Genomic DNA, 22,034 nt, shown 5'->3' on the forward strand with positions numbered 1-22,034 from the left:
TCAATTCTTGTATACATATAAATTCTAATCATGCAAACGGGTACGAAGGAAGTCCAGCTATATAGCATGACACATTAATCCATCTTTTATAAAAACCCAATGCGAAGGCAGTGCTGAGCAACGTTTGAGTTGTAGCTGCACGCAGATGCTAAACGCCTGTAGTCCGGTCCTGTTGAACGCCTCATCTCTCTCTCTCTCTCTGTACTTTGTCTTCTCCTTTTTACGTGAGGGAGGCTTGCTCCTTCTGCTGCTGCTGCTTTCTCCGCTGCTCTTCAGACAGCTTGGTGTCATCGAGCTCGGTGCGGATGTATTTGTTGAAGTCGTCCGGGTTGTCCAGATAGAGGTGGTGGCCGGCGTTGCGAACGAGGATAACCTTTGCGCTGCCGGTGTCGGGCGAGCCGTCCAGACGCGATTGGGCGATGCGGGAATTGATTTTGTGCTCGGCCGCAAAGCCGCCAGCGACATCCATCCAGTCGTGATCACCGTATAGCATGACGATAGGGTAGCCGGTCTCGCGGGTGGCCATGGTGCCGGTAGCAGCAGCAACGGACGGTGGGATGAGCTGGCGACCGACGTCCTGGATGTGCTTGATGACGGGGCGACGGGCATAGGCGCCGGGGGCCAGAAGATAGGGCAGGGCATATTCACCGCTGCCGCGCTGGCGGAAGAGGCTGTAGGAATACGTGTGCAGGGCGTCGGCTTCGTCGGCAGGCAGGTGGCTGAAGCGGCGTGATGTCCAGCCGGAGACGAGACGGGGGCCCAGCGGCCCGGAAGCGCGCACAAACGTAAAGGGCGACACGTTGGCATCCCAGAGCCAGACGAGCCAACTGGGCAGCGGTCGACGGACAGGACGTTTGCTGCTGGCAGCAGCGGCCTTGTTGAGGTGGTTATGGTTGTAGCGATAGTTGTGGCTGGGAGTTGTGGCTGGGCTGGAAGTTGTGGCTGAGGAGCTGGGCGAGATCTTGACAACATGGCCGCCCGGAGGGGCCACGGTCTGCTGCTGATCCTGCGCGAACTCGGCCACCAGGGTGGACTCCTGGGGCTCGGGCAGGTCCGGGCTGACGGCGTAGGGGTCCTCGGGGATGCCGACGGGCGAGGCCAGGATCAGTTTGTTGAGGTGGCCGGGATATTTGAGGGCGTAGGCGACGGCGAGATAGCCGCCCAGCGAGTGTCCCAGCAGGGTGAAGCGCTCGATGCGACGGGCCTGGCGCCACTCCTCGAGCGCGTCGACGAACCAGGCTTCGGCCTCGGTGATCTTGGCGTCGCTGTCCTTGGCGTGCAGGCGAAACGTCGGCCGCGACGAGTTGCCCATACCGAGCATGTCGAGAGCAAACAGCCGCCAGCCGGGCGCCTGGCTGAGTGGCTCAAAGTTGCGGTAGAAGAAGCCGAGTCCGGCTCCGTAGCCATGCAGCATGACGAGCGTGTCGGTCGCCTCCTCGCCCGTCCGCTCGATCGAGTATTCGTTGAGCGCCCGGTTCTTGCCCGAGAGGGTCACCATCTGCGACCGCCAAAGCCGGGGTCCGTAGGGGTCCTTTGTAGGAGTCGGCGCAAGATCTGGCTGTGAGCCGGTCTTGGCCTCGCACAGATGCCGCACATGCGAGAGCACGCCTCGCTCTGCTGCCGAGGCTGAGACGCTGGTCCACTGGAAGAGTCAGCAACGGGAACGACAGACAGACGGCCGATCACAGCATTTCCACACGACATACCCACTGCTGGGCCGCCTCCTTGTACCCCAGCGGAAAGTATGACAGAACACGGCGCGAGCCTTCGGTCGAAACCTGGGCCTTGGCCTGTGACGACGGCGATGACGGGGGGCGTTCTTCCGATCGCGATCGTGGCTGGGCCATGGCCGATGAGGGCGACGACGGTGCCGGCTCGACGCTCATCCTGACGGCGCGCACCGCTGCTTTGGTCGGCGTCGCAGTGGCTGTCGCAGTGGCTGTCGCGGTGGCCACGGCTGCCGGAGGAGCCTTTTCGGAGCCGTGATAGGACGAGGCTGCTGCCGAGATGGACCGTCTGGTGGGAGCAACAGAGAGTTGCAGTACCAGATGTTGGGGGTTGCGGATCATCACTGTGGAGAGAGAGAGAGAGACGATACAAGCTGGAGATAAGAGGCGAGAAGAAATATATGGGGAAGGGAGCCTGTGTGAGAGGCTCCGGCACAGAGAACGTCCGTAAATCCTAATTCCGGGAGGCGAGCGGCATAACAGAGCACTCTAGCGGGAGCTGGAGCAGTCACGCAGGCTGAGCGCCCCGCCCAATGGTAGTGGTGGTGGGAGGTTGGTTGCTAGCCGGTGATGGCTTTCACTCGTTTCGCTTGCTGAAGCCGACAGTTTTGTTGCCTCGGGGCAAAATGCTCGAATTGGTCTTTCCCAGGCCGGATTTTCGTCCTCGTCCCGCTATCCCGATCCCAGCCGGCCGGCCTACAACGTAGCCTGTGGCTGTTAGGCAGCCCTGTGGCGCGGCGCTGCTCAGGCTCTGGCGCTCCGCTGGCGACGGCCAATCGATCGAGCTGGCGGAAAAGGGGCCGAATCGTAAGATGGACGGCATTCACGTCGCATGCGTCTGCCAGCCCCGTCGGGACCGTGGGTAGGGCGACTTGAGAGGCTGTGAGATTGCCTACTATTGCATAGTAAGATACTCGTACCAGCCAAGCTCGTACGATCAAGGTTCGATCCCCCACAGCCGCAGGGCTCCATTCGCGGCCAGGGCTACCACCCATGCATGGCACCACTTCTGTGTAGGACAGATTACCATGTATATATAAGAGAGGACGCAGCCGGCTGCGATCATGGAAAGCTCGAGAGGCTACAGCGACACGGACACGACTTGAAGAAAGCAAAGTTGCTTTGATAATACAAAACTCTATCTAAAATGCGCGACCCTCCAATGCTGCCTGTGGAAATGCAAAACTGACAAACAAAGTCTGCTAGGCAGACACAAAACACAAAAGGAAAATTGGTTGCAGGTATGAACACCTCGAGCGTGTGTATATGTCGTCTTCTCTCCTTGTCAAGAACAGATCGGTCCATCCTCTATTATCGATCGAATCGGCGCCATCTCGGTCTGGTGTGGCAGTCGCCGTCTTCTCTCACCACCCTCGCCTTCGCGTCTCCCTTACGTCTGCTTCTGGCGAAGAGCCGCAAGCGCACCTGTGCTGCCCATGGTCTTCAGGACGCGCATGTGTTCGCGCTTCAGGTCCTCAAAGTCATGCTGCAGCTGGTGATGCCATGGGTACAGGACGAAGACCTGGAACGCCAGCGCCGACGTGGCGACGCACATGTTCGTCAACGAGATGATGCGTGTGGTTCTCATGGTGAAGGATGAACAAAGACTGCAATGGTCAGCCTAACTCCTGGCAGCCTGTGTCTGATCGACCTCATGGCTGCAAGGTCATTGGAGGCGACAGTGCCGTGCTGGGCACGGCATGTGCTGGACAGAATGTCCGTCTTACCTTGGAAAAGGGGCTGTTGATGGCCTGGGCAAGTAAAAAAGACAGAAAGACAAAAGACGAAAAGGTTGAGTGGTGGTTCAAGTTGCTGAAGTCACGAATACGTCGACAGTATGGCACTCTCTCGTAAACTGGCACCACGATATCGATGCGTACAAGACGTGTCTACAGCAACTTACAAGTAGGAAGGACAACAGAAAGATTTGGCGAGAAAAAAAGAAGAAAAGAAGAAAAGAAGCAATTTTAAGAGAAATTTTTTAGAAACGCGAGGCCCAATACTTGACTCCGTTCCCCTTGCCGACGTCGGGAAATTATGGAACAGTGCCACCCTGACTCCGTACCAGCAGGCACCCCTTCACGACTTCCTTCTAGGGAGGGGGCGACTGGTCCCGGAACAACGTGGTTTCCACTTCTGGCCTAGACCGATGCTTTCCCGGCAATAGTGGCCTGATCGCACATGACCGCTTGCGGTTTTCGGCGATTGCTCGCTAGCTGATTCGTGACAGGTTGTTTCACGCCCTTTGTCCACTGCACCCTTCCCCACGTCGCCTCAGCCCTTCTAGCGTTGTTCCTCGGCTGTGGCGACTGTGCACGTGACTGCACTAGCGCCCAATTGGGGGGCGACGCCCGTTTTTTGCTATTTTTACTTGGACTCATTTCAATGACCGCCACCCCTGTGCTTCTTTTGTGGGCTTGGGCTCCGACGAAGCCGTTGCCGGAAATCAACGCCTCGGATTAACTAATCGCCTGGTTTGACTACAGCAGGGCCCGGCGAAATAATTCTGTGTCTACGGAGTACTGACAACCCGACCATATGAAGACTGACATCTGCTTACTCAAGCCGGGCTTTGTAGATATACGGAGTATGTTTTCTATGTACTCCGTAAAGGTCTAGCGGACTTGTAAATTATTTTAAACTACGGAGCACTTTGTACTCCGTACAAACTTACATATATATTGGAATGAAACCTTCCGCACTGCTTCCGAATTTCTTACCTACGCGATCAATCACAGCATTACTTATGGATTAGCTACTAACTTAGAAACGAGACCTTCCAGGTCTCGCTGCCGCTTCATTGCCTGCATATATCTGCTTAAGCACATGTTGCGTTTGACTATTGTGGTCGTCGTATGTCTAGCAGCCACACCACAAAGTGACACCACGCCTCTAGCCAGTTACCCATTGCTTCTGCCAGCTCTTCGTTCGACAGGCAAGCGTGCTCGAGGCTCCACTCGGCTAGCTGCCGCCAGCCAAACAAGCCCATGTCAGCCTTCCCAACTATAATCCGGTAGAAGTTGTACGAAAGGGAAGACCTGAAGAGTTAGTTTATGTTAGGAAGTCCGTCGTCAAGGAAAGTGACTTACCTAATAAGCATGCCGTTATCGCTATTTATCGTGCACGGCATGTTTTCTGCTAGCATATTGTTAACAAGACGACCGCTGATGCGCGGCGTTAGTCCTAGCAGCTCGTTCGAAGTTGGACACATTTCCACGCATATGCCCCTTTGCTTCATCTGATGTAAGATTCTTGAGTGGCGCGGCATCGCAAAGCCGCGTCCAATACGTTTTGCTCCTAGCAGTAACGCATCAACGAGGTCGTTGTCTACCTCTGTGCCTATGTCCAGCGTCTCGTCGCATTGGAACAGGAACGGTATATCGAAGCCCTCGTGTGTGCACTGATTTTGGAACGCTAGTAACTTGGGCACGAATTCGCGTAGTCGGTGTCCCTTCGTCTCCTCGGCTACTAAATCAAAGCCTGCTATGTAGTTCGGCCACCGCTTCTTAAAGTTGAGGCACTCCATCAACGCTAGGTCCAGTAACTCTGGCGAAAGCGACCGTAGAGTGCAGTAGATGCTTTTGATCCCGTTAAAGTAACGTTGCCTATGGTCCTGCGTCTGCTGCACTTTAAAGTTTTCGCACACATCTATAATAATCTCCATGATGCCTGTGCTGTTTATCGTTTCTGTGCCTTCGTCATTAAACAAATAATTTAACACCATAAAGGTCGGTCGTATCTCTGCGTACTAGATATTGTCGTCCAGTAGATCTTGCAGAAACAACTCCGTGTGCATCTTGTAAGCAGTCGCGTAATTAAGCAGGCCTTTCATCATTTGTGTACGTCCACTTAAACGTTGCCATGTCCTGCGCAGGGAAATTTTAGGTACGCTTAATGAATGGCAGTGAATCGTTGGACGTATCTTACCTTCCAGAAATTTGCGGAATGTCGTGTGTCACCTTTTCGCTGAGCTTTAACAGTAGCCAATCCCTAGCCGATATATTTGTGTATCCTGGGAAATTCCTTAAGAACTCTCTCAATGGCATCGTTTGCCACGGTTTGTACGCCGCGCTAAACATATCACCCGGGTTTTCCTCATCCTTAGAGAGAATAGAGAACTGAATCTCAGACGAAAGAAAATTTGGTGTGTCTATCGCACTGCACTCCCCGTCTGTGACGGCCTTTTTGGCCGTGTCGGTTAGTACTAATGGCAGGCTACTCATGATAAACATACGACGCATGCTACTAGCCACGTCTAGCAGCGCAGTCAGAAGCAAGTGCGAGTTAAAGTTGATGCGTAGGTGTGCACCCTTAGGCATCTTCTCAGCTACCCGCAGCAGCTGTGTGCCTGAGATGAGCTGTTCGTTGGTCAGGAAGTTATTGCCTGCGATGTGTGCATGCTCCTGATCCACCTGGTCAAAACTTTGCACCTCAGCATCATGAAGCTTTAGACGCATGATCACATGGTTGGCCAGTGTTTCGGCACTGGTAGCCCTCGTAGTCGAAGGCACAGGCGCTCTCCTCCTCAAGAACCTCGCGACGATTGGCCTGGTATCGAATGAGAACTCCTGGGAAGCGCTGGGAATCTCAGTATAAGTTTTAAAAGCGTTTGTGGGGCCAAAATCGGATAAAAATGCCTCGACATACAGGAACTTTTCTTCCGGAGACTGCCATGATTTCCGTTCTTGCTCCCCTCCCTGTCTATCGCTGCGTAACGCGCCTTCTTCACCAAAGACGTAGCAGAAGCTGTTACTTAGGTCGGTTGAGTAAATAGGTAACACACAAAAGGAGATGTTGGAGAACATTGATAGGGCCGTAGTGTACAGCGCCGTGCTACTTAGCAACGTCATAGAATTCCGAATTTTAATCGTGCGTTTGTACACGCGCGAGGCCTGCAGGTCCTGATCAAAGGCGGACTGTTGCGAAAGGCTTTCAGGCGCGGCTAAAGACATCGTGTTGGATGCTTGTGTCTGACGAATTGTCGAGGCGTCATCCTGCCCTCTTTCCATCTCGGAAATAACGAAGCCTTCATGGCGAAGTCCTCTTATGAGTCCTGCAAGGAACGTATCCGAGATCAGCGTTGATTCCACCAGCGTGTGAAGCTGTCGACTCGATACCTCGGCTTCTTGATCAGATTGACTAAGTAGACAGATGCCGTGATTAGGTAAAATAACCGGCCAGTAAAAGAAAAGGGCAATAACAACCATCGTAAAATATTCAACATTAAGGTTAGAGACAACTTGTAATCCTGTAGACGCTGCAAAGCCGCGGTAAGATTATATTCTTTGCGCAGCCATTTTAAATCGGTCAAAGAAGCCTATGTCTTTGTCTACACTAATGCCACCTATCAGACCGCTCAGGTCCGAGTATGTCGTGACACAGCCCGTCAGCGTCGCCAACACTTGCTCGAGCAGAATCAGAGCGTTTCGGTCGACAGATGCCTGGACGCGGCCATCGATGTAGGAGCTCAGAGACTGGACAACCACCGAAATAGTATTAATCTCTAGCACCAGGCTCTGCGCAAGACAGGATGCATCACGGATGCTGTTGATGATAGCATGCAGCTTGGAGACTACCAAAGCGCCGGTATTTAAATGCCGACAATGGAGGCGGAAATTGACAAAGGATCCATTATACGAGCACAGTAGAGACAGCTTATGAAAACAGAAGCAATTTAAGATGACAGAAGAAAGATGAAGTACGGAAACGAGAGTAAGCAAGGAGAAAATAAACAAACGAGTAAGTAACAGCAAGAGAAGCCTAACGTGGGGTAAGAGAACAATAGGAAGAGGGCCACGATAACGGTTACGTAGTGTTAGTTGCTAAGGCCCTAATTTACGCATGCCGGTCCAACTGTGTGATTAGTCCGGAGTGTCACATGACCAGCCTTATCGCAGCTGTTATCGTGTTCTCCTCACCGACCGGCCGTGGAGACGGGTGGACAGACGAGTCTGGTCCTGTTCGCTTCCACGCCACCTCGACGACGACGACGATCTGACGTCTCCCGACGGCTCCTCTCGCTGCACTCGAACAGCCCGCGAGCAAGCAGCAAGCAGCAAACAGCCACAAACGAGCGCACGCCCCCTCCCGACGGGCCTCACACCAGACGGAGGACCCCGCCTGCACTCCGGCTGGCCATGGCCGACGACCTCGACTCCCTCGTCAAGGGGGCGCCGCTGTCTGGGCCAGGCAGTCTCGGCTACAAGGCGGCAGCGGCACTTGGGCTTGGCGGCCCCGGCTCCGGTAGCCCTGACGGCGACCCGCTCTCGCACACGCCCGGCTCGCCGGCGATGATCTACCTCAACCTGCTCATCCTCGAGGCATCGCTGCGGGCCCAATACCTGGCGCTGCGGGCCCGCCGCCGCCACCACACCTTCTTCCTCATCCTGCTGAGCGGCTGGATTCTGGGCTTCGGCTATGCGCTGTTCCTGGCGCCGCGCGAGGACGGCAGCGGCGTGGGCGGCTCCGTCTACTGGGTCGTCGACGTAGCCGAAAAGGTCTGCTTCATGGGCGGCGCCATCACGGCCGTTCTGATCTGGGCCACCGGCATTTGGGACCGCGGCGTGCGCTGGCCGCGTCGCTGGTTCAACGTGTCCAACCGCGGCCTGCGCCACATCAACTGCAAGCTCGTGCTGATGAAGCGTTCCTGGCTGGCCGAGACCCTGTCCACGCTGGCCTGGTTCCTGACCTACGGCCTGCTTTCCAACGGCGCCGGCGTCTCGTCCTACCGCTACGTCGAGCCCGCCATCCTGCGTGAGGTCGACCGCGAGCTGCACCTCTCGGCCACCGGCCACCCGTCTGTCAGCCCCAGTCCCGGCCGCACCGCTTCCGGCACCAACACCATACCGGCCATCATCGTCCGCGACGAGGAAAAGGGCAGCAGCAGTAGCAGCCGTGCTGCCGCTGCCACCCAGCACGCCACTCACGGCCACGGCCACGGCCACGGGCACTCTCACTCCCACCCCGGCATGCAGCACCTGCACGCCCACCAGGAGGATCTAGCGCCCGGCGGCGACTATGTCAAGCTGCTGCTGCTCGCCAAGCCCTTCTCGCCCACCTTCCGCGAGAATTGGGAGCTGTACCGCCAGGAGTACTGGGAACGCGAGAACGAGCGTCGCGCCCTCATTCGCCGGAAGCTCAAGGAGCAGGACCGCGCCCTGCGTTACAACTCCGGCAGCTGGTTCTGGTGGCTGCCCGGCCGCCCTGCTGTCACTTCCAGCGAGCAGCAGCGGCCCTACACGCCGCGTGGCCGGGGTGGTGACATGGGCGGCAGCAGCGGCGGCAGCGGCGACAAAAACGCCCACCACCAGCTGCACCATCCGCGCCACGTCGCCGTCGAGCGCGAGCATCGCCGCACGCGCAGCAACAGCTCGCGCCGCGGCAGCATGTCGACGGGCTCGCGCAGCGGCACACCGGCCGTGGAGGTCGAAGACACTGCCGCTGCCGCTGCGGTAGGCCGAAAGGAGAGCACAGGGTCCTGCACATCTGACCGGCGGAGGAAGAAGTCGTCCGTGTCGACGGCCCCGGCGATGACACGCACCATTTCGGCGGCGGCTAGACGGCCCAATGCGTCGGACTCGCGCTCGGTCACGCCCGAGATCCCGTCGCCGCTGGCCAGAGAGAACAGCATGTCGGCGGCCGGATGACCGCCGACGGGGGACTACAGAAGAGCTAGAAAACAGCCGGTGGACTGCAAAACACGAGACACATCCCCTCTCCGCGCCTGTATGCATGCATGGCGTCTACGTGGGCATAGTAGCATAGTAATGAAGCTGCTCGGATGACTAAGCACGTGACCGCCACGGTTCTGGGCTCGTATATGCAGGCTCGATTAAAAATGCGGCATGCTGCTGCCGGGCGGCAGGAGCCCGCGTGCTACTATAACGGCGTGTTACGGGCTCGGCAAGCACTACTGCATCGAGCGCTGTAGTTCGCCCCTGCATTCCCGTGCTTGCGATATCGTAGTATTATGAAGCAGAGCTCTCATGGCGAGATAAACGAGTCGGACGTGGAAGGAGCGGCCCTGCACTGTCTCGTTTCCACGGTACAAAGCAAGTGGGGAAGGAGCCAGAGAGTACAGGCTGCCGTTTGTTTGTCTGGTACTCTGTACGGAGTACATTATTGAGACATGGCCTCACCAACGTCGGAATTGAAAACCCACTGCCGCCCTTTTTTTAGGGCGTCTTCTAAGCCGCCACCCAAACCCAGGATCACAATACTCTTTGGCAGCGGGCTGCATACCTATTTGCCGTCTTTTTACCACATTGTTGCTTTTTTTTTCTGTTTCCTTCATCATAATACCCGCGGTCACATTCTTTCTTGCCTGCCTCTACTAGCTCTGCTGCCTGCAGAAGCTCCCAAACGCGTCGCCTGGAGCTACCTCTTTCCTTTTGATCATGGACGTCGACCCGCCATCTCCACCTCACACAAGGATCGCGGCCGCTATCGCTGGCGGCATGATCCTGCCCCAGGGGGTCGTGGCCAACGCGCCGTACGTTGGTCACGCGCCCGCAGCGCCGAGTATCGTCGTCCCGCTGGCTGGTTCTTCGGTCTTGCGTGGATGGGGCCAGCCACAGTCGCGGGTAGAGGTGCTGACCACTGGCCCGGACGCTGCTGCCCACGCCTTCCGGGCCGTGCAGAAGCAGCGAGAACAGGCCCAGGAGGTGCGCCGGAAGCAGATGGCCGCGCGTGGCGATGATGATTCGGCCATGGGGGCCCTCACGGCCGCCTTGACCTACCGAAATGTGTCTGGGTCCATGTCGATGCGGCCATCGATGCTCAACGCAGCCATCATGGGTCTCTCAGCCGAGCAGCTGCACCAGGTCACCGGTAGCCGGCCGCAGACGGCCCAGCACAACACCCACAGCTGGACGTACGAGAAGCGCCGCGTGGCCCAACCTGTGCTCGACTTCATGTACCTGGGCCCATCGTCCGTGGCGCGCGACCGCGACTTCCTGCGCCGTGCCGGCATCACCATGTTGCTAGCCACGCGCGACAGCCGCATGGCCGAGGCCCGCCTGCTGTCGGTTGGCCGCACCGCATGTGAGCTCGGCATCGCCGTCCACTACGTCGACGTGTTTGAGGACCGCCGTGGCGAGCTGATCCGGGCGCTGCCGGGCGTTGTGCGCACCATCAACGAGCACATGATGCAGCAGTTCCAACAGGCCGGCTCTGACAACGGAGCCGGCGCCGGCCGCGTGCTCGTCTTTTGCGAGACGGGTAACGAGCGCTCGGCTGCTGTTGTGGCTGCCTACATCCTGACCGTCTACGGCGTCAGCCTGATCGAGGCTCTGCAGTTTGTCAACGCCTGCCGCTTCTGCACTAGCTTTGACGAGGACACCAAGGGCATGCTGCTGAACTACTGCGAGATCCTTCAGGCGCAGCGCGACGTTGGTTGCAGCAACGATGGCGGCGCTGCCGACGCTGATATCGACTGCAGTAGCCAGCCTCCTGCCGAGACTAGGTCCTTTCCATCCCGGGACAGATCGCTGGTGCCGATTCCATCTCGCAACGCCGTCCCGCCCAGATCGTCGGCCAGTAGGAGCAGAAGCTGGCCCAAGCGACGGATCGAAGAGACACTAGACGACGAAGATGACCGCAGAGAGGCGGAGGGAGACTACGCGTTGTCACGGGAGCCGTCGGCCGAAACGCCCCGGTTGCACCTGGATATGGCTCGATATCTGGAACGCAAAACCTTTGTCCCGTTCTCAGACGTTGCCGGCCTGCAGGTGCCGCCGAGCTAGGGCGGCTTTCTCGTGTCTGTGGCGAGGACCATGTGTCGGTATCTGGGCGGACAGCTCGTTCAGGCTGGTGTCTTTCGGAATTTTGGGTTGGCGAAGCGGCGAGACAGGCAGGGCTTTTTTGGATCCATCGTCTTTATAGAAATTAGAGGACCACACGCCGTGTTATACAACGGCGTGTGCTGTAGTTACAACGAGTATTGTGCATTGTGTTATTGTGTTATCGTAAAGAATTCGGGGCTGGGCCTCAATGCAAGTGAATAAGGGCCGGGACAGGCCTGACCTGACCTGATATCTCACCTTCCATTCACCTGTCCCTCTGATTCCCGTAACACTCTCCTTCAGCTTTCGGGCAGACAAACGCTTTGCACCGGCATTGTTCGCTTCGAGGACTAGAACGGAAGGTGCGACCCGTGCCATTACATCAGCATTGCCCTGCCTGCTTCAGGCCGTGCAGCAGTTCCAAGGGAGATCGAGAGAGCTGACGACACAGCTTCCAAGAGGGCCACGGCTCCCTCGTTGCTCCTTCACTATTGTTTGTCCTCTGCTCTGGCCTTTGAATCGCATCCCTTGAGACAGCCTCGACATGCCCAAGCTTCGTCCTGCCACCAGCCGTCGCCAGCCCGGCCGTTATAAGGAGTTCGCATGCTCTGATTCCGGCTCGTCTGTGGAAGATCAAGAGCCACCACGCTCCTCATTCGCCCCCGAGCTCAGCTGGACAACTGCATTTCCCACTCGTGCGCTGGATGACCCTCGTCGGCACCCAAACGAGGCTCTCGCAGACTTCCACCGGGCAGCAGACCGGATTCTGAGGCAGCCCATTTCTGTGTCCTCCAGCGGGCCAGACAGTGCTGCTGCTACGGGGCTGATATACCAGCAAAAGGAGGACTTCTTGACACAGGCCATTGACTCGGCAGAGGAGCAGCTCGAGGCTCAGTTTGCCCGCTGGCGAAGATCATTCTCCATGCCTGCTGGGAGCTCCAAGGCTAAGAGACGAGGGAATGAACAGGTTGGCGAGTCGCCACAGACAGTGAAGAGACAGAAGATCAAGTCAGACCGATCTAAGACCGCCGGTCTTTCCATCAGCAGCAGCAGTAGCTTCGATAATAGCAGCTTCAACGTAATGACCGGCAAGTCGGGCTGGGGCCTCCAAGGTGACCAGGCTGGCTCGACAGTAAAGAGCATGAAGAACGTGAGTATGAGGCAGGCAGCCAGTGCCTCAGTCCTTGCTAACAGGGCCTTGTCCAGAACCGAGGAGGCACCTCGTCGACCAGCTGCACCACTTGGCAAGCTGTGCCCGACAATATGAAACTCATCGTGGTTAGGGAGCTCACCTCGTGGTTTGCCTATGATGAGACAGTGACCTTGCTCAAGCTCACCAGCGTCGAAGAGGCGGGCTTCCGCGCCCTGTACGATCGCGAGCAGCGCAAGTTGGCCGCCTACACAATTGCCCTCCGCCAGTATGAGGCATCCCAGGTCCACGAGCGCGAGCTGCTCCGCTACATCACAATGTCACAGACAGCCAGGGACATCTTTCCGAGCGGGTTGGCCAGCCCCGTCGAGATGCCTTTCAACTCTCGCTACTACTTGCCGCCTATCGCGGACCCAGGCCTCATTACCGACATTGTCACCGTGCGGCAGATTACCATGGCACAGGAGTATCTGAGCAGCGTCGGCTTCGTGCGCGACACTGTCGACCTGGGCCACTGGCTCGGTCACAGCGGCGGCGGCCGCTTCGAGATCGACATGTTCAGCAATTGCAACGGATGCGAAGAAGGGGACCACGGCCACGGCCACAACCAGCCTGTCATCGCCTTGAAGGGTCATTCGCGTCTATCGCCGCGTGGCCTAGCACCCGCAGCTGCCGGCACCGGCACGGGCGACACCGTTAAGCGTCGTCGCAAGAAAGCCGCCCCGGAAGATTCCATGCGGGACGCAGCTGCCGACAGCGTCGAGGTGAGGATGCCTGTTGTTCCGGCGGCAACGAGCACCAGAGGCCGAGGTAGCGGCCGTGGAGGCCGCGGCAGGGGTGGCGGAGGTGGACGCGGAAGGGGAAGGCAGCCGAGCTTCAAAGTGCACGTTCAAGGGACTGGTAGCAGCAGCCAGCCGGCACTGATTGACGAGGCTGATCCCAGTGTCGCAGTGAAAGGGTAAAGCTGCACAGTAGAAGCGCCTGGGAGGGGGTAGTACGGTATTACACAACATTGATCGACCGGGCTGCAAGGAGAAAGGAGAACTTGCGAGGATGTCCCAGAATTGGAGCGATTAGGGAGTAGTGATTAGTCATCAATAAAACCCCTAGCGAAGCTGTTGCGGAGCACTTTAGTGGCGATCGATCCGAGCTTCAGCCTACGAGCCTACGGAGCATTGCCAACACTGCAGGAATCGGCGACGTTATCGGCATCGGCGAGTAATAGTAGGGACGAAAATCTGGCACTTGACATCGAAGATCGGTCTGAGACATTCGAAGAAGCGATACGCTGCTCCGACACGAGGGCAACGCGACGCGAGAGGCAGCCATGGCGCCACCACGGATCGAGCAGCGGGAGATTGACACGTACTGGAACATCTTCTCGGCGCGGACGAACGGCGGCAAGTTCCTGACGGGCGAGCAGGCGGCGCCGGTGCTGAAGAACAGCGGGTTGCGTGACGGGCAGCTGGAGCGGGTGTGGGATCTGGCCGACGTCGACAATGATGGCAACCTGGACTTTGAGGAGTTTTGCGTGGCGATGCGGCTGATCTTTGACATTCTGAACGGGGTGGGTAGCTGTTGAGCTTCGTGTCTTCCGTCTTTGCGCCCGCTGACAGCTCGCAGGAGTATCCCGACGTTCCGAACACGCTGCCGGACTGGCTGGTGCCCGAGTCCAAGGCACATCTGGTGCAGGCAGGCCGGGCGCTGACGGGCAAGGCAACGCAGTTTGAGCAGGTCGAGGTCGACGATCCGGACTCGCCCCCGCTCAAAGACGGCTTCGACTGGTACATGAGCCCGGCCGACAAGTCCAAGTACGAGCAGATCTACATGGAGAGCCGGGACATGCGCGGCGAGGTATCGTGTGAGTGGCCTTGCGGACGTGTTGCGTTTTGGATCTTGGTCTTTGGATCTTGCTGACAGAAGTTGCAGTCCCTGCGCTGCAGGACCTATACGAATCGCTTGAGGTGCCGGACACGGACATCCGGTCGGCATGGAACCTGGTGAACCCGTCGGCAGGCTCGTCGATCAACAAGGACGCCTGCCTGGCCTTTCTGCACATCCTTAACTACCGGCACGAGGGCTACCGGATCCCGCGTGCGGTGCCGGCGTCGCTGCGGGCCAGCTTCGAGCACAACAAGATCGACTACCAGGTCGGCAATGCCAGCACGGCGGCGGCCAACTCGCGCTGGGCCACGCGGGCCGACGACTCGACATCGACCGGCCGCAAGGCCAAGTTTGGCGACCAGTACCTCACGCGTCTGGGCCGTTCCGGCTTTGCCAGCAGCGGCACGGACTTCTCAGCCGAGCAGAAGACGGAGGACTGGGAGGAGGTCCGGCTGAAGAAGCAGCTGCAGGACCTGGAGAAGCGCATCGCCGACATCGAGGGCGGTGCGGCGCAGCGTTCGGCCGGCGGCGCTGGCGGCAAGCGCGACACCAAGCCGGCCCTCGTCAAGCGCGAGCTCGAGCAGCTGCTCGACTATAAGCGCAAGGAGCTGCGCGATCTCGAGGACGGCACCGGCAAGGCCAAGGCGGCGTCCAGCCTGCACGGCGTCGCCGACGACCTCAGCACGGTGCGCGAGCAGGTCGAGAGCCTCGAGGCCCACCTGCGGTCGCGGGAGCACATCCTGGAGCAGCTGCGGCGGGAGATTGACGACGCCAAGGTGAGGTGAAGGAGGCGGTGCTGTTGGAGATCGGGCTTTCATTCCTTTCAGACGGTGTTTCTGCTTCAGAGCGAGACGAGGCAGCTGTATTCCCTGTAGATAGAGACGAGCAAGAACTGAACTGAACAGACTGGGTACCAGGACGAGTGGGACACTTTGGCACATGCACACGGCCGGTCTATGTATGCAACGCTATCGGGAGCTAATATGTATTCGCATTGCCATCCGGGCTGTTCGGACATGTGACTACCATCTTACGCGCTCATATACGCTCCTTCCACACGTCGCTATTGCGAGTACAAATACCACCTGTTACAGGCGTGGTGTCGCCAGAATGCGGCTTCCCTGTTTGGCGACTGTCAAATGACGAGCAGAGCCAGCCCAGACACGCACTAACTCATCTTGCTACCCCACCATTCCGCCTCCCAACCAGGTCTCAACAATCCAGGTCCACCGCCAAACTCTCTCCATCCCCCGCTCTAAAGCAAGCTTTCTCAACGCATTTCCCCGACGACAACAGTCTTCGACGCCTTCTCTTCTAAGCAGAAATCAAACACCAGTCGAGAAATCTACAATTCAAGCAACATGTCTACTTCCGAGGCTTTCAAGCAGGCCGTGCTGGACTCCAAGAAGCTCACGTCCAAGCCGAGCAACGAGGAGCTCCTGGACATCTATGGTATGCCCACCAATGGGACACTCAAAAAGGAGATACAGCGCCACAAGGGACCACCAGATTACTGACACGCCGTGCTGCAGGCCTCTACAAGGTGGCCATGGGCGAGGACATCACCACGGCCCCGAGCCCTGGCATGTTTGACCTCAAGGTAAGTGCTTCCTTCCTAGCTGTGCCTAGAGACTATCTCGGGATTCTGACCCGCCATCCACAACAGGGCAAGGCAAAGAAGGCCGCCTGGCAGAAGGCCGTCGACGAGGGCCTGACCGCCGAGCAGGCTCAGGAGCGTTATGTCGAGTACATTGAGAAGCTCAAGGCCAAGCACGGATACGATGCGAGCAAGGAGCCCGAGACTGTCGGCTCCTCGTAGGAGAGCTGGTCTCTGAAGGCGACGCAGGCTTGAGGGAAAACTGTGCATTCGAGGCTGAGAGCAGCCCACACATCCCATGTTTAGCTGTGCAGGAATTTTAAAGTCTTTGACATGTTCTCTTCTTTGTCCTGCATATAACTACGTTACCCGACCTGATTTCTACACGCAGCAGGCACACGCTTCTCGCGCTCTAACCGCTCCACGCTTGTCCGGTCCAGTCGGGCTCCTCGTCAGGTAGCGTGCACACCCACGGTATCTCACCCTTGCCATATTGCTGCAGGGGCAGATCGTACGGGACCCGCAGGGCCACTACTGGTCTCCCCGCAGCCTTTCCGGTCGCCGGCTGCAGCACGCTGTCGCTTCCGCCGACTATCTGCATCACAGCCGTCTCCGCAAACAGGCCCGGCCAGACCATCACGCCAATCTCCCACGATGCAACCCGCACCTCACCTGCTGCAGTCACAGCCTCGCCCCAGGCCTGTTTCGACAGATTGGCTGACGTAAGCAATGCCCAGTCCACGCCGACTTGGCCATATCGCACATATGTCTTGATGTGTGGCGCTGCCCGTTTGCGGCCATTTACAATCGGGGTGGCACCATCTGGGAGCTCTGGCTCTTGTCAGGGGTGTTGTACGTAATCGCCCAGTAAGGGGGAGGGAGAAAGATACATACTCGCCCCATCAGGCGAATCGTTGGCCCAATGGCACAGCAACGGCCGCATATATTGCAGCTGTCTCTGCTGCTGCGATGACTGTATCTTGGTGTGAATCGAAGTACCCGACTTGTAGCCCTCCAGTGACCGCCGTATTTCGTCTGCCGTGGGGAAGACTGCACGAAACCGAGGCTGCTGTAGCTCCTCTTTGCCGATGCTGCCGCCCTTATCGACAGCACTACTAGCCGTGGCCATCGCACTGAAAAGTGTGTGTCGAATCCATGCGTCCGTGGGTCCCAGCGTCGCCATGGAGGACACCTGCAGCACGATCTCGGTGGAGGGCGCGACTGCCTGCACCGGCACCGAGCGAAGAGTGTTTTTCAGAGCTGTCCATCCCCACTGGGTGTGATACTTCTCGTCGGGCTGTCGGATTAGGGAATGTCTGCCCGGCACGCTGGCGATCAGGGCAGCCTGTACGGCCGCGAAGTCGTAGCGTGCCAGCCTCTCGACGAGCGGCCGGCAGATGGAGCGCCGCTGGTTGTAGGCCCTCAGGTAACTGAGCAGGTCCGTCTTGAAGCGACGACCGCTCCCAACGGGGCCATCGATCTCACTCTCGTCCTCTCCGTCGACATCATCGGCCAGGAGCGGAAGTAGGGGCGAGCGCCAGACGCCCTGTGTCATGTTCGCCCAGTCGTGGGGTATCATGTTGGCCGTGTAGATGACCACCTGCGCGGTGTCGTCGTGCCGGAAGAGTACTGCCATCTTGGAGTGGTGCGTGCCAAACGGCTCCGGCATAAAGGCCGTATGCAGCTGCACGTTAGCGTAGCGCGCGGCCTCGGCCTCCAGCTCGAGGCGCCGCTGGTCCTCCCGCTTCCAAAAGCCGTGCACCACGTGCACGTGCACCAGGTGGCGCACGTCCTCGTTCAGGGCGTCCATGAAGAAGCCAATGTCGTGCAGATAATTGAATTCCCAGCACTCGGCCACCAACGGGCTGCCAAATATCTCGTCCACCGTCACCGTGTCGACGTTGTCCTCGGCCGGCAGGTCACGGATGGCCGTCAGCTGAAACGGACTCCTGAACCGCACTCCGGCATCGGTGCTGGTGCTATCATGCGCCTCTTCCCCGTTCCGCCTCCTCTTCCATGGAGGACTGACCGGCACAGACAGGGACTTGATGACAATGCCTCTGGGATCTTTACCAACTCCAGCATCGGCTTCGTCAAGCGCCCGCTTTGACGGTATCACCGCTTGCTGTCCGCCCATCTCGGCTCACTCAACTTCTCAGTGGTGAGTGATGACAAAGGCGAAGACGCGTCTAGTCATGTCACGTGGCGGTCGCGACTGGATGGACTTTCCATTTTACTGTGTGTGACCGACTGCTCGGCAGCCATTTGTCAACAGCGCAAGTAAGGTCCTGGAGATCCTTCGCAGCATCGCTCCTTCTATAAAGGTCCGTCTCACAACGGATCACAAGATATCCCCATAAGTCATAGGGCCTAGGCCTACGCATTTCCAAAAATAAATGCCACTCTGTTACTGTAGCGCAGCCAACCCCTGCACAACACGCAGAATATGTATTCCTGCACTAACAGAAACATATTGCGCCTGCTGATTGGCTGTTGTTCCCTATGGACTCACGCTTTTGCCAAAGGAAACGCCAACGCCTCCTGAATTCGATTCTTCATCGACGACCTGGAAAAAACGGCTCCTCTTCCTTCGCATCCTAACGTGGCCTCCCCACCCTTTCTCCCACGTTGAAGGCGCAGACGACGACGTCGCCTTCCTTGACACAATCCCTTCCCATATCTTGTTCTTTTGGATCGTGGGTGGCTTTTCTGCGATTCGCTCTGCCCACGCTTTTACTTGACGCTATCCGATAACTAATACTGAACACGATTGCGTTTTCGTGCCGACAGCCTGACGACTCGGCTGGCCTTGGCCGCGCTTATTGCCGTCTATTGTGGTCCTGCCTTTCTTCCACACGGTGTGCCAAACTGTCGATCCCCCCCGAACGGTCTTCCTGATGCACCACCTCTTCGATTAGCCGGCTCTCGCAATTTGTCGTCAGGTCTACGACACCGTCTGAGAACGGCGTAGCCATCTCTCTGTTCTCATCCGCTTCGCGTCCACCGACCTTCTCGGTTTGCTTGCGGCCATACCGGCTGTTGCCACTCGGGACGCCTTTCTCTGACGCGAGGCATCCCGGCCGCCTCACTCACCATGAGGCTTCTTTCGCTCGTCTCGCTATTAGGCGTAGCTGTCTTGGGCGCAGCTGCAGAAGATGCTGTCCCAGCAGCTGCTCCGGCAGCCGCTCCGGCAGCCGCTCCGGCAGCACCCCCAGCAGACCTGCCACCGGGCTGGACCATGTTTGACGGCGTCAAGGTCCCACCGTTCAACGAACTGACGCCGACAAACTTTGACCAGGAGTTGGCCCAGTCCAAATTCATGATGGTGAAGCTGTACAGGTGAGCAGCCCCTCTCTCTTGTATGGTTGCGCTTCTGTCGCTAATGTTCGGCACGCAGCCCTTACTGCCATCACTGCAAGCGCTATGCGCCGACCTTTCAGAAGCTGTACGAGTACTACCGCACGGCGATAGCTCCCGGTGGCGATCCAACCGTCACCGCTGACAAATACTACAACATCCAATTCGCGTCTGTCAATTGCGTCGCCCACTACGATTTCTGCGCGAAGCATGGGGTGAAGTCGTATCCAACTACGAAGCTGTTCGTGGACGGCGTGGTGACGACCGTCTTCGAAGGCGTCAAGACCATGGAGGAGCTCGGCACCGCCATCGAATCTGCTTTGGAGGCAGCACGCCCAGGCACGCGGCCGAATCCGGTTTTGCTACCCGTGGAGGAAGCTGCCGCCCACCCTACGATTGCCGCAGAGGCTGGGGCAGTCATTGCCCTGCAGTCACCTGCAGCTGCTTCTGCCATCCCTGCTGCTGCGGACGGTACTGCCGTGAAGGTTGGGGCTGCAAATGATGCCACGACCGGAAACACTGCCAAAGACGCTGCTGCTGGTAGTGCCACGGACAGCAAGGATACCAGGCGCAATAAGGACAAGTCCAAGAAGACCTCGCCCGGTCCGGTCTACCGGGGCCCACCCAAGTCGACAGCCACGCCGAACCCCAACGGGATATCACAGAAACTCAACGCGGAGTCATTCCAGACACTCGTCACGACGACGCAGGACCCGTGGTTCATCAAGTTCTATGCCCCGTGGTGTCACCACTGCCAGGCTATGGCGCCAAATTGGAACCAGCTGGCAAAGGAGATGCGAGGCCGACTTAACATCGGCGAGGTGAACTGCGAGAAGGAGTCACGGCTGTGCAAAGATGTGCATGTCAACGGCTACCCGACAATTCTATTTTTTCGGGGCGGCGAGCGTGTCGACTACGACGGGCTGCGCGGCCTCGGCGACTTTGTGCAGTATGCCGAGAAGGCGGTTGACATCTGCGAAGGCGTCAAGGACGTTGACGCCGTGTCGTTTGAGGCTCTGGAAAAGAAAGAGGACGTGATCTTTCTGTACTTTTACGACTTTGCCACCACTGGGGAGGACTTTATGGCGCTGGAGCGGCTCCCGCTGAGTCTGATCGGCCATGCGAAGCTGGTGAAGACCAACGACACGGCCTTGTACGATCGATTCAAGATCACGACGTGGCCGCGGCTAGTCGTGTCGCGCGAGGGACGACCGACGTACTATCCGCCGCTGACGCCCAACGAGATGCGCGACACGCACCAGGTGCTGAACTGGATGAAGTCGGTGTGGTTGCCGATCGTGCCGGAGCTCACGGCATCGAATGCACGGGAGATTGTGGACGGCAAGCTGGTCGTGCTGGGTATCCTGAAGCGGGACGACCCAGAGGGCTTTGCCAGTGCGATCCGGGAGATGAAGAGCGCGGCCAGTGAGTGGATGGACAAGCAGATCCAGCTGTTCCAGCTGGAGCGGCAGGAGCTGCGCGATGCCAAGCAGCTGCGCATTGAGGAGGCCGAAGACCGCAACGACCAGCGGGCATTGCGGGCGGCGAAGAGCATCCGGATCAACATGGACCGGGCGGACAAGAAGGAGGTTTCCTTTGCCTGGGTCGACGGCGTCTTCTGGCAGCGGTGGCTGCGCACGACATATGGCATTGACGTCAAGGACGGCGAGCGAGTAGTGATTAACGACGAGGACGTGAGTTTTTCACTTTCTTATCATTCTATTTTGTGTCGGCCTCCTCCGTCTTTCTTTTCCTCTGCTAACCCCATCAGAACCGGCGCTACTGGGACCAGACCATCACGGGCAACTCGATCTTGCCATCGCGAACATCGATTCTGGAGACGCTCAATAAGGTGACAGCGTCTCCGCCGAAGATCAAGCCGAAGTTGACCATCTCGAGCATCGAAAAGGTCTTTTTCGACATACGGGTGACCTTTTCGGAGCACCCGTATCTGACAATCGGCTGCTTCCTGGGCATGTCGCTGGGCGTGGCGTCGTGGTTCCGCGGCCGGGTCCGGTGGACACGGGGACACTCCCGGCTGGAGGACAGCCTGGGCCGGAAAGACTTCAAGCTGCCCATCCTAGGGACCGGGCTGAACGCGAACGGCAAGGTAGACTAAGGCGCACCGTCCAGAGGGGCGGTGCCGGATTGCCAACGATGCATCATGGCCGGTTCTCTCTTCGTTTTGTTTTTTTGTCTAGTTAGAAGATCATGGAGTCTGGCTGTTTTTGTCTCCCTGTCTTCGTCTCATGTTCCCTGCGTTGGTCTATAAGTACGAGGATCTGTGTACTACTATTGGGTTTGCTTCCCTCACTTCCGAGGTCAGCCAGGACCTCTCTCTGTTGGTTCCGTATCCTGCCGGGCCGAAGCTCATACTTCCGTGAGCATGGAACGGGCGCATGAGTCAAAACAGCACACACAAACGCCGAGCCAATACGATGCAGTGCAGCTGTCGGCCAGGGCTGTGCATTGCTGGGGACAAGAGACGATAATATATAATGCATGCATTCATAGATCAGAAGGGCAACAATACACAA

General features: G+C 57.9%; 8 protein-coding genes across 8 annotated transcripts; 5 read left to right on the forward strand and 3 right to left on the reverse strand.

Annotated features, from left to right (window-relative positions):
• Nucleotides 1–220: 220 nt before the first annotated feature.
• CMQ_2902 (alpha beta hydrolase fold family) lies at nt 221–3,315 on the reverse strand (the record flags this gene model as incomplete). The annotated part of the gene is made up of 3 exons (XM_014316980.1): nt 221–1,642; nt 1,707–2,071; nt 3,153–3,315. 3 exons carry the CDS (start codon nt 3,313–3,315, stop codon nt 221–223), a joined length of 1,950 nt encoding a protein of 649 aa, XP_014172455.1.
• Nucleotides 3,316–4,566: 1,251 nt separating this feature from the next.
• Nucleotides 4,567–6,679, reverse strand: CMQ_2789 (adenosine deaminase family protein; the record flags this gene model as incomplete). The annotated part of the gene is made up of 3 exons (XM_014316867.1): nt 4,567–4,765; nt 4,817–5,273; nt 5,962–6,679. 3 exons carry the CDS (start codon nt 6,677–6,679, stop codon nt 4,567–4,569), a joined length of 1,374 nt encoding a protein of 457 aa, XP_014172342.1.
• Nucleotides 6,680–7,420: 741 nt separating this feature from the next.
• Nucleotides 7,421–9,373, forward strand: CMQ_3091 (spo7-like protein; the record flags this gene model as incomplete). Its single annotated transcript, XM_014317169.1, has 2 exons — nt 7,421–7,439; nt 7,614–9,373. The coding sequence occupies 2 exons, from the start codon at nt 7,421–7,423 to the stop codon at nt 9,371–9,373; spliced, it is 1,779 nt and encodes a 592-aa protein (XP_014172644.1).
• A 750-nt stretch (nt 9,374–10,123) lies between these two features.
• Nucleotides 10,124–11,470, forward strand: CMQ_3013 (putative dual specificity protein phosphatase 3; the record flags this gene model as incomplete). The annotated part of the gene is made up of 1 exon (XM_014317091.1): nt 10,124–11,470. The coding sequence occupies one exon, from the start codon at nt 10,124–10,126 to the stop codon at nt 11,468–11,470; it is 1,347 nt and encodes a 448-aa protein (XP_014172566.1).
• Nucleotides 11,471–12,053: 583 nt separating this feature from the next.
• Nucleotides 12,054–15,328, forward strand: CMQ_2919 (cytoskeletal adaptor protein; the record flags this gene model as incomplete). The annotated part of the gene is made up of 5 exons (XM_014316997.1): nt 12,054–12,659; nt 12,716–13,617; nt 13,941–14,226; nt 14,283–14,520; nt 14,589–15,328. The coding sequence occupies 5 exons, from the start codon at nt 12,054–12,056 to the stop codon at nt 15,326–15,328; spliced, it is 2,772 nt and encodes a 923-aa protein (XP_014172472.1).
• A 576-nt stretch (nt 15,329–15,904) lies between these two features.
• CMQ_2776 (acyl-binding protein family) lies at nt 15,905–16,362 on the forward strand (the record flags this gene model as incomplete). The annotated part of the gene is made up of 3 exons (XM_014316854.1): nt 15,905–15,995; nt 16,076–16,143; nt 16,210–16,362. 3 exons carry the CDS (start codon nt 15,905–15,907, stop codon nt 16,360–16,362), a joined length of 312 nt encoding a protein of 103 aa, XP_014172329.1.
• Nucleotides 16,363–16,552: 190 nt separating this feature from the next.
• CMQ_2826 (tyrosyl-DNA phosphodiesterase) lies at nt 16,553–18,277 on the reverse strand (the record flags this gene model as incomplete). Its single annotated transcript, XM_014316904.1, has 2 exons — nt 16,553–16,971; nt 17,035–18,277. The coding sequence occupies 2 exons, from the start codon at nt 18,275–18,277 to the stop codon at nt 16,553–16,555; spliced, it is 1,662 nt and encodes a 553-aa protein (XP_014172379.1).
• Nucleotides 18,278–19,234: 957 nt separating this feature from the next.
• CMQ_3258 (disulfide isomerase) lies at nt 19,235–21,616 on the forward strand (the record flags this gene model as incomplete). The annotated part of the gene is made up of 3 exons (XM_014317336.1): nt 19,235–19,479; nt 19,538–21,191; nt 21,269–21,616. The coding sequence occupies 3 exons, from the start codon at nt 19,235–19,237 to the stop codon at nt 21,614–21,616; spliced, it is 2,247 nt and encodes a 748-aa protein (XP_014172811.1).
• Nucleotides 21,617–22,034: the final 418 nt, after the last annotated feature.

Source organism: Grosmannia clavigera (genome assembly GCF_000143105.1).
Source record: "Grosmannia clavigera kw1407 unplaced genomic scaffold GCSC_144, whole genome shotgun sequence".
NCBI lineage: Eukaryota > Fungi > Ascomycota > Sordariomycetes > Ophiostomatales > Ophiostomataceae > Leptographium > Leptographium clavigerum.